The 15,946-nt window shown below is 35.3% G+C and overlaps 1 protein-coding gene across 8 annotated transcripts in view; it reads left to right on the plus strand.

Moving 5' to 3' along the window:
* Nucleotides 1–15,946, plus strand: part of PDS5B (PDS5 cohesin associated factor B) — a 237,245-nt gene that overhangs the window by 121,574 nt on the left and 99,725 nt on the right. For all 8 annotated transcript variants that reach the window (XM_056825157.1, XM_056825155.1, XM_056825156.1 and 5 more), the window contains one exon: nt 10,554–10,635. In XM_056825157.1, the coding sequence (XP_056681135.1) occupies nt 10,554–10,635 (82 nt within the window). The remainder of the gene's footprint in view (nt 1–10,553; nt 10,636–15,946) is intronic.

A 15,946-nucleotide genomic window follows, 5' to 3' on the forward strand; every position in this document is an offset into this window, starting at 1 on the left:
AGTTGTCCTAGGTTTTTGTGAAACTATCTTCATGATTCCTTTAGAACAATAGTATTTCATAATCTTAACATAATTCAGCTATTCCTTAGTAAATTGGCTCCCCCATAGCTTCCAGTTCTTTGCCACCACAAAAAGAGCTACCATAGATATTTTTGTTTCTATAGGTCCTTTCTCCCCTTTCTTTGATCTTTTTTTTTTACTCTAAAATTTTTATTTAATTAATTTAGAATATTTTTCCATAGTTACATGATTCTTTTTCTTTCTCTCCCTTCTTACTGCTCCCCCTCCTCCCCAGCCTACATGCAATTCCACTGGGTTTTACTTGTGTCATTGATCAAGACCTATTTCCACATTATTGCTAATTGCACTAGGGTTATCGTTTAGAGTCTACATCCCCAGTCATATCTCCATTTGATCTCTTTTTGGATATAGACCTAGTAGCAATATTGCTGAGTCAAAAGGGTATACACAATTTAATAGCTTTTGGAGCATGGTTCCAATTATTATTTTTTTTTTTTCCGAGAATGGATGGATCAGTTCATAGATCCACCATCTGCATTTATATGTTGTTTACCCATAGCCTTATATATCATTTTCCTTTTTTGTTTTTTGTCATCTTAATTAATCTGATGGATGTAAAGTAGAATCTCAGAATTTTGAAGTGTATATTTATTTAATTAATGATTAATGTAATTTTTTCATATTGAGTTTGATAACTTAGATTGTTTTACTCTGAAAATGTTTGTATTTTTTGATCACTTAATAATTTGGGAATTTATTTTACAAATTTGAATTAATCTTATATATCTTAAAAAGGAAATCTTTATTAAAGAAATTTACTACAAAGATTTAAACAATTTCTCTGCTCATAATTTTAGCTGAATTGGGTTTTTTTTTTTACGAAAACTTATTATACAATAAAATTAGCCCATTTTGCTTTGTGATCTTCATCCTTTTTTTTTTGTCAATTATTGATATAGATATAGACAGATATAGAGTGAGTTAAGAGAGGTAATTAATCTTTTATGCTAGTCTTTATTTCTGAGGTATAGACTTGTTTTGAAAGCTTATTATTTAAAAAAAAAACCTCTTTTAAAAAATTATTTAGTCAGTTTAGAACATTATTCCTTGGTTACAAGAATCATATTCTATACCTCCCTCCCCTAACCTCACCCTTCCCGTAGCTCATGCTTAGTTCCACTGGGCATTACATATAAAATAGGTCAGAACCTATTTCCATGTTGTTGATTTTACACTTGTTACAGATAAAAGAGTAGTTGCCTTAAACTGTGACCGCAAAAATATGGTTTCAAATAAAAAATATAGTGGTCGCCATGGGAAAATTCCCAAATATTAAATATACCCAAGTCAACTGGGTTTTATAGCGATTTTAATTAATACAAATTAAGGAATTAATTAAGGAGCCCTCCAATTCAGCTTTGGCAAGCTCCACCTCTTCAGAGTCCTTTCTGACCTCCTTTTAAAGAGAATTTTCTCCTATGTCACCTCCATCACAGTAGACATTTGCACAGGACTGACCATTCTTAATTCACATCTTCTTTAGTTCTCAACTTCTCTGGGTAGACTAAAACTTCTGAGTAAGTTCACACCTCTTTGCCCCTTGCAAGTTTGCAAGTTGCTTGACCTTTTAGTGATTAATTTGACCTTCATAGGTAGTTAGCACCCTTTTGTATTAGATCTAAAAAATAGACTTAGCTTAAGGACTTTTGCCTCACTATAAGTATGAGTTAAGTACTTTTTCATTGTTCAGTAAGGAGTTTACAACTTTATCTTCCACTAAAGTATGCTTAAGTATGAGTGGAGTAAGGTTAGAGTTCTCACATTCCTGATCAAGTACCTTCATTGTTTAAAATGGGGAATGGTCTTAAACAAATGTTCTAAGGTAGAGTCTGAGAATTTTTAACATTCACAAGTCTGAGAAATTTTAAGATTCACACACTGGAATGTACATTTAGAGTCTATATCCCCAATCATGTCCCCCTCGACCCATGTAGTCATGTAGTTGTTTTTTTCTTCTGTGTTTCTACTTCCACAGTTTTTCCTCTGAATGTGGATAGTGTTCTTTCTCAAAAATCCCTTCGGGTTATTCAGGATCACTGCATTGCCACTAATGGAGAAGTTCATTACATTCGATTTTACCACAGTGCATCAGTCTCTGTGTATAATGTTCTCCTGGTTCTGCTCCTTTCGCTCTGCATCAATTCCTGGAGGTCATTCCAGTTCACATGGAATTCTTCCAGTTTATTATTTCTTTGCGCACAATATTATTCCGTCACCAACATATACCATAATTTGTTCAGCCATTCCCCAATTGAAGGGCATCCCCTCATTTTCCAATTTTTTGCCACCTCAAAGAGTGTAGCTATCAATATTCTTATACTTGTATTATCTCTTTGGGGCATAAACCCATCAGTGCTATGGCTGCATCAAAGGACAGACAGTCTTTTAGTGCCCTTTGGGCATAGTTCCAAATTGCCTTCCAGAATGGTTGGATCAATTCACAACTCTACCAGCAATGCATTAATGTTCTAACTTTGCCACATCCCCTCCAGCATTCATTACTTTCTCTTTCTGCATGTTAGCCAATCTGCTAGGTGTGAGGTGGTACCTCAGAGTTTTGATTTGCATCTCTCTGATTATACGAGATTTAGAACACTTTTTCATGTGCTTATTAATGGTTTTGATTTCTTTGTCTGAAAATTGCCTATTCATGTCCCTTGCCCATTTATCAATTGGAGAATGGCTAAATTTTTTGTACAATTGATTTAGCTCTTTATAAATTTGAGTAATTAGACCGTTGTCAGAGGTTTTTGTTATGAAGATTGTTTCTCAGTTTGTTGCTTCCCCTCTAATTTTGGTTGCATTTGGTTTTGTTTGTAGAAAACCTTTTATATTTGATTTAATCAAAATTATTTATTTTACATTTTGTGATTTTCTCTAACTCTTGCATGGTTTTAAAATCTTTCTTTTCCTAAAGATCTGACAAGTATACTACTCTGTGTTCACCTAATTTATTCATAGTTCCCTTCTTTATGTTCACGTCATTCACCCATTCTGAGTTTATCTTGGTGTAGGGTGTGAGATGTTGATACAAACCTAATCTCTCCCATACTGTCTTCTAATTTTCCCAGCAGTTTTTATCAAATAGTGGATTTTGGTCCCCAAAGCTGGGATCTTTGGGCTTATCATAGATTGTCTTGCTGAAGTTACTTACCCCAAGTCTATTCTTCCTTTGTGTCTCTTAGCCAGTACTGTATTGTTTTGATGACCACTGCTTTATAGTATAGTTTGAGATCTGGTACTGTAAGGCCACCTTCCTTTGCATTTTTTTTCCCATGATTTCCCTGGATATCCTTAATCTTTTGTTCTTCCAAATAAACTTTGTTAATGTTTTTTTCTAATTCAGTAAAAAAGTTTTTTGGTACTTCAGTGAGTAGGGCACTAAATAAGGAAATAAATTTGAGTAGGATGATTATTATGTTAGCTCGTCCTACCCATGAGCAGTTAATGTTTGTCCAATTGTTTAGATCTAGTTTTAATTGTGTAGAAAGTCATTTGTAGTTGTGTTCATATAGTTCCTGTGTTTGTCTTGACAGATAGATTCCCAAGTATTTTATATTGTCTAGGGTGATTTTAAATGGAATTTCTCTTTCTAATTCTTGCTGCTGAATTGGGTTGGAGATATATAGAGATGCTGGTGACTAATGTGGGTTTATTTTGTATCCTACTACTTTGCTAAAGTTGTTGATTATTTCCACTAGCTTTTTAGTTGATTTTCTAGGATTTTTTAAGTAGACCATAATATCATCTGCAAAGAGTGATAGCTTGGTCTCCTCATTGCCAATTTTAATACCTTCAATTTCTTCTCTAATTGCTACTGCTAGTGTTTCTAGTACAATGTTAAATAATAGAGGTGATGATGGGCATCCTTGTTTCACTCCTGATCTTATTAGGAGGGCTTCTTGTTTATCCCTATTGCATAGGATGTTTGCTGATGGTTTTAGATATACATTGTTTATTATTTTGAGGAAAGACCCTCCTATTCCTATGCTTTCTAAAGTGTTTTCAATAGGAATGGGTGTTGTATTTTATGAAAGGCCTTTTCTGCATCTATTGAGATAATCATGTGATTTTTGTTGATTTGCTTGTTTATATGGTCAGTTATGTGGATGGTTTTCCTAATATTGAACCACCCTTGCATATAAATCCTACCTTGTCACAGTGAATAACCTTTATGATCGCTTGCTGGAGTCTTTTTGCTCGTATTCTATTTAAGATTTTTGCATCCATATTCATTAAGAAGATTAGTCTGTAGTTTTCTTTCTCTGTTTTTGACCTATCTGGCTTCGGAATCAGTACCATACTTGTGTTGTAAAAGGAATTTGGTAGAACTCCTTCTTTGCTTATTCTGTCAAATAGTTTGTATAATATTGGAATTAGTTGTTCTTTGAATGTTTGATAGAATTCACTTGTGAATCCATGAGGCCCTGGGGATTTTTTCTTAGAGTGTTCTTTGATGGCTTGTTCAATTTTTTTTCTGATATGGGATTATTTAAGTATTTTATTTCTTCTTTGTTTAATCTAGGCAATTTGTATTTTTGTAAATATTCATCCATATCACCTAGATTGCCATATAATTGAGCAAAATAGTTTTTAATGATTGCCTTAATTTCCTCTTCATTGGAGGTGAGGTCTCCCTTTTCATTTATGATACTGTTAATTTGGTTTTCTTCTTTCCTTTTTTTATTAGATTGACCAGTACTTTGACTATTTTGTTTGTTTGTTTTTTTCAAAATACCAGCTTCTGGGTTTATTTATTATTAGTTCAATAGTGAAAGAAACTTTTGATTAATTTCTCCCTTGATTTTTAGAATCTCTAATTTAGTTTTTATGTGGAGATTTTTGATTTGTTTAGCTTTCAAATTTTTTGATTTGCATTTCCAATTCATTGACCTCTGCCCTTCTTAATTTGATAATATATGAATTCAAGGATATAAATTTCCCCCTGAGTACTGCTTCGGCTGCATCCCATCAATTTTGGCAGTTTGTCTCATCATTGTCATTTTCTTCAATGAAATTATTGTTTCTATTATTTTTTTCTCTAATTAACCGATTTTGGAGAATCCTATTATTTAATTTCCAATTAATTTTTTATTCGCCTCTCCATGTACCCTTGCTGATTTATTTTTATTGCGTTATGATCTGAAAAGGTTGCATTTATCATTTCTGCATCTGTTTGCCATGTTTTTATGCCCTAGTACATGGTCAGTCTTTGTGAATGTACCATGTGCTGCTGAAAAGGTGTATTACTTTTTTGTCCCTATTCATTTTTCTCTATATATCTATTAACTCTTAAATTTTCCAAGATTTCATTCACATCTCTTATATTTCTTATTTATTTTTTGATTTGATTTATCTAAATTTGATAGTATTACGTTCAGTTCTCCCCCCTAGTATAGTTTTACTTTCTCTTTCCTCCTTCAACACCACTAGTTTCTCCTTTAGAAATTTGGATGCTATACCATTTGGTGCATACATGTTGATTAGTGATATTTCCTCATTGTCTATACTCCCTTTTATGTATTTACCTTCCCTATCCCTTTTAATCAGATCTATTTTTACTTTGACTTTGTCAGCTATCATGATTGGAACTCCTGCCTTCTTTCCATCAGTTGAGTTCCAATAGGTTTTGCTCCAACTTTTCATTCTAACCTTGTGAGTGTCTACCCACCTCAAGTGTGTTTCTTGCCGACAACATATAGTAGGATCTTGATTTCTAATCCACTCTTCTATTTGTTTTCATTTTATCGGTGAGTTCATCCCATTCACGTTCAAAGTTATGATTGCCACTTTTGTTATTCCCCAGCATTTTGATATCCTTTCCTAGTTTTGTCTTTTCTTCTCTTGCTATATGCTTTTAAACCAATGGTTTGTTTTTAATCAGTCCCCCTAATTCTCACTCTTAATTTTAACTTCCTTTTCTGCCCCCTCACTTTTTGTTCCCTTCTTAATTTTTTAGGGTCTCTTAAGTTCCCTCCCCCTTTTCCTTCCCTCCCTTTTTGTACTCCCTGTCCCCCTAACCCTGCTTAATTTTCTCTTCTTACTTTCCCCATAGGGTTAGATAGAATTCAATACCCCAATAGATCTAGATGCTCTTCCCTCTCAGAATTGATTTCACTGAGAGTAAGGTTTAAGTATTATCTATTAGCACTCTCTTCCTCTCCTCATAAGAGTATTCTTCCCCTTCCCTTCCCTTGTGTGATAAAGATTATCCTATTTATTTTATATTTCTTCAAATATCTCTTGGTTCCATCTTCGATTCCCCAATCCCTTTTTCTTTTTTTTTGCATATCATCTTATAGCACTTTTTTAAACCCTTATCTTCAGTCTTGGGTTCCAAGGCTGAAGAGTGGTAAGGGATAGGCAATGGGGGTAAAGTGATTTGCCCAGGGTCACACAGCTGGGAAGTGTCTCAGGTCAGATTTGAACCTAGGACCTCTTGTCTCTGGGCCTGGATCTCACTCCACTGAACTACCCAGCTGCCCCCCTGAGCTACCCAGCTGCCCCCATTTAACACTTATTTCTTCACTCTCTTCCTGTGAATGATTCCCCTAATGACTATAATAGTGAATATAATTTTTGAGAATTACAGATAACATTTTCCCCATATACTAATATAAATAATTGAAGCCCTTAAAGAAGAAAGTTTAAAAAAAAAACACATTTTCCCCCTTTTCCATCTCTTTCTTATTTACCTTTTCATGTTTCTCTTGATCTTTGTGTTTGGATATCAAAATTTCCACTTAGTTCTGGTCTTTTCTTTACAAATACTTGGAAATATTCCATATTGTTGAGTGCCCATACTTTCCCCAGGAAGTATATAGTCAGTTTTGATGGATAGGTATTCCTTGACTGCAGAATCAATTCATATTTGAAGCCTTGATGTCCCTTAGTGAGGAAGCTGCCAGATCTTGTGTAATCTTGATTGGAGCTCCTTAATATCTGAATTGTCTGGTTTTGGTCTTTTTGTAAAAATTTCTCCTTAACTTTGAAGCTCTTGAATTTGGCAATTACATTCCTGGGAGTTGTCCTTTGAGGATTTAGTGTAGCAGGTGTTCTATGAACTCTTTCACTTAATGTTTTGCCTCCTTGTTCAAGAACATCCGGGAAGTTTTCTTGGATAATTTCTTGTATTATGATGTCATGTTTTCTGTTTATTTTGGGTTTTCAGGCAGAACAATTTCTCATTGTCTCTTTGTGCTCTGTTTTCTTGATCAGTCATCTTTTCAGTGAGATATTTTATGTTTTCTTCTTTTTTGTTTGTCTTTTGACTTTGCTTTATTAATTTTTGCTGTTTTGTAAGATTATTGGTTCTCAGTTGCCCAATTCTGGTCCTTAAAGCTTGGTTTTCTGTTTTAATCTTTTTATTTTCTGCTATAATCTTTTGATTTTCCTTTTCGGTTTGGTCTATCCTGCTTTTTGTGGCTTCCCACTGTTGTTTCTCCAATTGGGAGTTCTTGTCCTTTAAACTGTTATTTTCTCTTTGAATTATTTCCCACTTTTCTTGCCAGAAGGCTTCTGTCTTTTTTATAAGCTCCTATTTAAATTCTTCAAGAGCTTGTGGGCAATTTCCATTTTATTTAAGGTTTTGGTGCATTTATTTGTATTTCCTTTTATATTCCCTCTGTAGCCCGAGTTTATCCTTTTAAAAAATTATCCAGGGTCCATCTGTTCTTGTTTTTCTTGGTGTTGGGAAGTTGTTGTTCCTGGGCATTATTTGCCATTACTGTGGTGATTTTTCTTTCCCTTTTCAGTCAGAAATCTGAGAGAGATGGGCAGGCTCTCTGTATATCGAGCAAAGGAGCAAGAATTTTGGCTGAGATCAGCTCTCAAGTCTCTGCAGCTTCTGCTGTTTGCTGCTCCTCTCTGTGCTCTCTAACTGTGCACGCTCCCATAGTGTGCGCTCCTCAGCCTGCTGGGGCCTCAGGTATAGCTGCTCTCAGGGGTAGATTCTTGGTGGTCTCAATCAGGTCTCAAGGACCCAAAGGTGCCCCTTACTCGCTCTGGAGGTGCCCCTTGCTCACGCACTGGCTCTGTCTCTGTCTCCATAGGTGGGGTGTGGGAGGGTGAACCAAATTGCATTTTGTGGAAGCTTTTTCACCCTTTAATGGTGTGGAAATGCCCAAATCCCATGTACCTTCGTTCATATGAATATATATATATATTTTTTTTATTTTTTATTTTTTATTTTTTTTTGGCTTTTTGAGGTAGTCTGTATTGGTTGGTGGTGAGGAGAGGAAGAGTCCTGTGTCTAGAGCTGCTGCCATGTTTACCTGGAAGTCCCTACAAAGAACTCTTGAACATAATACTTAATGTATGGTTTAAATAGACTACTATGAAGTATATACTAATCAGTACCTTCTTCTTTCTGGACATTTTGCTTTTAGCAAGTAATCTTAATTTTTTTCAGTAAAATAATGAGATATTAATTGCTCTCAGGTGATGTGTGATTGGAGGGAATAAGCTTGAGGAAGGATGAAAAGGTTAGAAAAAGATATTTTGGTTAATGAATTAGTAAATTAATTTGGATGTGCAAAATAATTGCCTTGCTACAGTTAAGGGCATGATTTTGTGATTTTTGACAGTTAGATTAGAAAGCATATACACACACACACACACACACACACACACACACACACACACACACACATATAGGAATGAAGAAATGTTAGTGGTGGGAGTAAAGGAAAGTTGAGTAAAACATAGGTAAAGTTAATTTGTTTTCTAAGTCAAGATACCACTATTTGGTATTGCTATTTATACTAATGCACATTATCTTCCTCTTCTTACCTCATCTTAAAAAACAAAACAAAACAGATTTGTTTAGTGGAAAGGCCTCTGAGTTTCTTATCTTATTACTTCTATAAGCCTGCAAGTCACTAACCTTTATGGCCTTCATTATCCTCATCTATGAAATGAGGATATTGAATAAGAAGACTTCTAAGATTCTTCCAGCTGAAATCTGTGATCCTTTGATCTAATCTTTCCTTTTCTATGCTTGTGTACGAACTTTAAGCAATTAAGTAATTCCTTTGACTTGAATTACTTTTCTTCTCTAGACCAGTGCTATAGAACTCAAATATAAAGGGATCTCTGCAAACATTACCTATAGGCCATTAGTTTGGCAATTTGCCCTAGATCTCATCTCTCAGGTAATCAATATTTCTCAGAATGTATTATGTCAATCACCATTGTCACAAGGGGGCTTTTTGATATCTGAAAAGTCCTCCAAGTTTTTTTTAATCACTTAAACACTTTATAAAGTACATTTTGCAACTTTTTTTTTTTAATCCTTCTGTCTTAGAATCAATAGTTTGTATTGGTTCAAAGGTAGAAGAGTAGTAAAGAACTAGGCAATGGGGGTTAAGTGACTTGCCCAGGGTCACATAGTATAGGATTTAAATTAATATCCAACACTCCAAGAATTATATTTTATAGAGTATATTAATAATCACTTGAAGTAGAAGGAATAAAAAGGAAATAGAAGTAAAAAAAACCTAATTATCTAACAAAATTAAGACCATGTGAACAATAGTCTCCTGGCTTTCACTTCACGCCACCTCCACCAAACCGATCAGATCAAGAGTGTGAGAGGTGGGGCTACACAAAATTTATAACCTCCCTACATTAGCACGTAAGTTGAGAAGGAGAGTGGGGTGCTGGGAATTGTATTTTTTTGGGTAACAGATTCTTATTACACAACAGCTTGGAAGTGTCTGAGGCCAAATTTGAACCTAGAACAAAAAAATATTAAGTCTTGAAAAGGACCAGATTTAAATTTTTTTTGGTGGGGGGTGACACTATATATATATATATATATAAGCAATCACATGTGAAAAAAAGAACTTGTATAGATATATTTACATGTATAAAATATGTATCCAAATAATTTCATTTATGTATTTCAGTATTTCTTTTAAGATTTATAATTTTGGAGATACTCTATCTTCATTGATGGTTGATTACACAGATATGTATATACACGTAATTGTCAGCAAAATGAACCAAATATTGGTACAATGTTTTTCTTTACTTTTAATTCTAGAATTTTGTATTTGGTTAACTGAAGGACGTGATTTTTTGTGGGGATTGGGCACTATATTTTGATTCTTGTACACATTTATATAGGTCTGATTTCCTCTTTAAGTCAATGTTGCTGCCTTTCATGTCATAGCTTAAATATTTTTACCATTATTTCAATCATATTTCTTAATTTTTTTGTCAGTACTCTATTATTATAACTACTGTTTGCTTATTGTCTTACATAATTGCTCATAATGCAGTTGTTGACCTTTTTAGGAAAGTTGTAGTAGAGTGCTTAGATGGAAAATAGCTATAGTTTTAAATAAAATAAGTTGATGTAAATTTGGAATTATTTATGAATGCTACATATTTAAAACATGTTAATATTTTGGAATATTATTAAGGTAGTTCTCTCTTGGAATTTATATTTATCTGTTGATATTTTTCAGAGCATTGAATGAAATGTGGAAATGTCAAAACCTTCTCCGTCATCAAGTAAAGGATTTGTTAGATTTAATCAAACAACCCAAAGTAAGTGTAATTTTTTTTTGTTGTTGTTGCTTAAATTATTTTTGGTGTTGAATGAATCCATTATTTTCTCAATTTGAGCATGGAGGGGGATAAGAGGTCCAGAGTTGCAGTTTGGAAGACTTGTATCCTTGTCCTACATCCCATATGTGCCCTTTTGAGGACTTGGGATAGCCCACTTAACCTTTCATTTTCATAGGCAGATATTTGAGACTAGAGTTAGAGATAGTCAGCTTGTCATTATTTGAGAGAGTTTCATTTAGTAATTCCTTAGGCTGATTAAATCATTGCAGTGATGGTTAACCTTTTAGGGACCTCTGCCTAGCCCTCAGACTGTGTGGCAGTGGTACCCCCTCTGCTTGCAGTGCCCTGTCCCTCTGCCTTGGAGGGGGCAGGCCAGGGCTAGGCGCCCAGCCCTGTCTAACCTGGGGAAGCCTCTTCCTGTAGCCATGGAGCCCCACCCCTCCATCTAGTTGCCCCAAGGACTGACCAAGAGAGGGACCTGCTTCTGGGCTTCAATGGGCAGGGAAGATGGGGCAAGGTTATGGTATAGTCAGCTCAAAGACCCAGTGCCCCCAACTCTGCATTTGTGGGTGGGGTGAGCCAGCTCCCAGCCAGCTGATACCTGAGAAGATACCTCCTGTGGCCATGGGGACTCTCCCCTGCACCCAGTTCTGCATGCTTATTGGCCTACAACCCATGTGGGGATGGGAGCAGGAGCCAGAGGGAGCACAATTAACCTTTGGGGGTTGGGGTCACCCCCAAACTCTCACCTGGCCAGGAAGGAAGTGGAGATCTTTTAGGGGGTGGGGTCCGCACTGGTGTTGGGAAAGGAGACCCCCCAACCCCCCAATCCTCCTTCAGCCTCTAGTCTCAGACAGGGGCAGGATAAAGGGAGGGGCGTGAACTGCGCACTCTGCTCAGGGGAGGGAGTAAGCGCAGGGGCACAGTGGAGGGGGGAAAGAGCAACTCTGCAAGGGGCAGCCCTGTGTGCCCACTCTGCATGCTGTCTTTGGTGTGTGTATCATAGATTCTCCATCATGGGCCTAGATTTTATCCCACCACCAACTTTCTCCTTAACATTTTCAAATTCTCTCTCTCCTTCCCCACTTTCCCTCTTTCAATTTTGCTTACTATTTATTGATTCTGTTTGCATAATATGGTACTACATATTGTGGTGTAAGACATATCTCTTCTTTTAAGAATTTTATATTTTGAAAGTAGCCCAAAAAGCCATATTTGTAATTTAATTGGTAGAGGAAATTTCTAGGTTAGGAATTTTTTCTACTAGTTTAAGTCAGCATCTTCTCTGCAATTTACAGTCTCAGAGCATCACCTGTGATGGTGATGGGCTAACTGACTTAACCCAGAATTATATGGCTATTATATGTCAGTGGATGGAGTTGAACTCAGATCTTTCTGGATTTAAATCACTTCCTAGTGACTATAACAGGATGCCTCTTAGGTGATAATTGGGAAAAGATGACATCTAATCATGAGGGATAAGTATCCTTGTGTTTCTTGTCCTTTCAGATCCAGAACACTTTTACAATGTCTTAAAACTCCTTTTATATAGTAGAAAAAATACTGGACCTGAGATTTTAAAGGTCTGGTTTGATGTTTTAACTTTCTAGCTTTGTGACAATGGCCAAATTGCATAATCTTTTGAGTCTCCATTTCATCATTTGTAAAAGAATTATAATAACAATAGTACTTTTTTGGTTTTGAGACTCAGATGAAAGATTTTGATTTTATTTTAAGATGCTATAAAAATGTCACCTATATTTTTTCATCTAATTTAAAAGCATATTTTAGTGGCCTCTTGTTCTTGCTAAAAAAAAATAGCTTAATGGTAATGGTTTGAGGGGAAGGAAAATGAAGGGATATCATGGGGAAAATAAAATTACTATAACATGAAATTATTTCATCTGAAGTTCTGTGTTCTATGATTCTGGTTTCTAACTTGTACAAATAATTTCTCTGTACCTGGTTTTTGAGCATTTCCTGCCACTATTCATGAAAAGATAATTGCATTAATTGTAGAAACAATGAACAGGACGTGATTAATGCTGAGTGAAGGGAATAGAACCTGGAGAATAATTTATATAACGACAACAATATTGTAAAGATAAAACTTTGAAAGACTTAGAAACTCTGATCAGCATAATGATTCCAATGGCTTATAAGTTCATGAAACATGTTTTCAAACATTGCCATCCTTTACTCTGCTTTTAGGAAAGCTCTCTAGTAATCTTATTTATATTATTTGCCATTTGGGATGTGATGGAACAAATTTTTTCACCCACTCTACATCAGTTTTTGTAGATCTTTCCATGTTTCTCTGATTTTATTATAGTTATAATTTCATATAATAGAGCAATATTCCATTATGATAATGAGTCACAATTTCTTTAGCCCTTTTCCATTTGATGGGCATCTACTTTGTTGCTAATATTTTACTGTTACACAAATTGCTGCTATAAATATTCTGGCATATATGAAGACTTTTTACAGTCAGGAGCTTCCTTATGATATAAACCAGGTAATGAAATTTCTTGATCAGCATATGGACATTTTCTTCACTTTGTTTCTTAACACCTATATTCCAACTGCTCCATCAGTATTTAATTATTGCCATTTTGTGTCATCTTTGCATATTTTCTGAATGTGATATGAAACTTGGTTGTTTTCATTTGCATTATTATATTTTTATTGATAATTTGAAGCATTTCATGTGGTTATTAATATTTTGCATTCTAAAAAGTTTATTGTCATGGTTTTAGCATTGTAATTGATCATCTGTATAAAAGTGAGAGATGGCAAATGAGATTTATGTGTGTATGTATGTATGTATGTATACATGCAGATATTGGAAATTGTAAAACGATAATGAATTAATAAAAACCAAATATGAATAGGATAAAAATGCCTCTAGAGTAGAGTTGTTGGAGTCCAACTCATAGTACACTAGTTATTTAGCATTGAAAATGTACATACCCCAAAGAATAATAATGAGCCTCATTGTAGGTATGACCTGTCCTAGCACTTGTCAAATAGAGAATTAAGGCATAGAGGACAAAAAGATACCATCAAAGAAATATATGCTAAAAAGACAAATATACCAGGTTGATATATCAGGTTGTCTTGCAAGAGGGAGTGTAAACCTCAAAATTTCTTAGACTTATAAATGTTGGAAATTTCACCATTGGGAAATTTCATACTTGAAAAATTTCCTATTGATAGTGGGTCTTGGCTATTGGAATGTGAACCCCATTGGCATGAGAGTTTCCCCCTCCTCCCTTCTTAAGATTAGTTTAGGACAGAAACCTTTTGCTGAACAATGGAAAGGACTTTGACCTATGCTTAAGCATAGAACAGGAATTTCTTTGAGTCATGATTGATTTTGGAATTGATACAATGGAGATACTTGGAATCAATCTCCACCCTACTCAGTCCTAACAGGATTTAGGAAGGGCTGTAGCAAAGGATCAAAGATTTAATTATTTGAAAATATGACCTTCAACAGACATGTGCAAAGCCAGAGACCTCTGGGCAGTCCTGGGTTAAGCTAGAGCCTCCATTGGCACAGGGAAATTGATGGACAGGTGATTGGTAGATGTGAGAACTGAGGGGAGGGAACTTGGATGGTGTCCTTAAGGATAGGGGGGTCTGAAGACGGGGGGGGGGGGGGGTGTTTTTAGGAGTTTGTTGGAGTGGTTGCAGTGGGCTCGGAGAAGCTTGCTCTGAAGGAAGCTGAAGGTGGGGGCTCTGAGACTGTTTATCCATTTTGGTCACGTGAGTAATAGGGACTGATCTCCTTTCTTTGCCCCAGCTATCTAAGGGCTTGGGCCTTTTGGCCCAGCCTAAACAGAAGGGGTATTTAAGCCCTATTCCCTTCTCTCCCCTTTCTCTCTACCTCTATCTCTCTATCTCTAATTCCTTTCTTCCTCCTGTTTGTAATTAAAACTCCATAAAAGGTTGAAGGCTGACTTGAGTTTTCATTTAGGAATTACATAGCTGAATTCCTTGGCGACCTTAAATTAATATATATCAGCCTTTTAAAAGTGATTTCCTTGTCACAGGAGGGTTAATTGCATATATATTTCAATTGAATGGTCTTCGTGCTACCTGTGATGAGAGGGCCTCAGCAGTTCAGATGAATCTGCTGTTACTCACTTAGGGGAATATGGGCACAAGTTGTACACCATGGATAAGTTTAGATAGGTTTCAGAGAAAATTTTGCAGTTAATACTTCCACTAATGAGATCACAGATCCATTTGAGTATCTTTTTTTTTTTTGTTGGGTACACAATTTTTGTTTCTTTAAGTTATTTTTTTTCCAATAAGCAAAAATCTGCCCCTTTTCTCCCCCCAACCCCTAAGAAAGCAAGAAAGATTAAAAAAAAAACCCTGTTATAAGTAAAGGAAAACAAATAATTGGCCATGTAAAAACATATGTCTCATTCTGTTTTCTTGAGTCTTTCATGTTTGGACTAGTGAGAAATTAGAATTGTAGTTATTGATTGTGCTGATCAGTGTTCCTAGGACTTTCAAAGTTCTTTGTCTTTGCATTATTATTAATATTATATGGATGGTTCTCCTGATTCTGTTTATTTCACTCTGTATCATTTCATAGAAATTTTTCATTTTTATCTGAAACCATCCCCTTCATCATTTCTAATAGCACATTAATATTCCATCACACTTACATACTTTAACTGGTTCAGCCATTCTCTAATGATGGATGCCCCTTTAAATTCCCATTTTTTGTTACCCCATAAAGAGCTATAAATATATTTATACATGCTTAGAATGTTTCCCCCAGGAGTGATCCCTACTTTAATCTACCATCCCTCCTACTGTAAAAAAAAAAAATAGTGAGCTACACAAATAGTTAGGAAAACTGTTCCAAAATAGATTCAAAACATTTCAAAACTGTTTAACTCGCCAATCAGGTTCAAACTGTTTGGATACTTTTGATAGAGGTAATCAAAAGTATCCTCAATGATGAAGTGAAGCTCAAATGTGAACTCTTCCCTTCAGGGCTAGGCCCAAGGATGTTAAAGAGACTCTTATTGTAAACTTAGAATGTTTATTGAAATATATAAGTACAAATAAAAGATTTCTAATTCTAAGGGATTTTAAATCCACCCAAATAAACTCCCAGGTTCTGCAAGGAACCACTTCTCCTGTGTTTCACAGGCTACACTAATCCTCCATGATCTGACAAACCCAAATTTATCCTATCTGAATATCAACTACTGCTATTATCCTTATAAATCTTAACTTTGCCTTCAAATTATAAAATAGCAAA

Source organism: Monodelphis domestica, chromosome 4 (genome assembly GCF_027887165.1).
Source record: "Monodelphis domestica isolate mMonDom1 chromosome 4, mMonDom1.pri, whole genome shotgun sequence".
Classification (NCBI taxonomy): Eukaryota; Metazoa; Chordata; class Mammalia; order Didelphimorphia; family Didelphidae; genus Monodelphis; species Monodelphis domestica.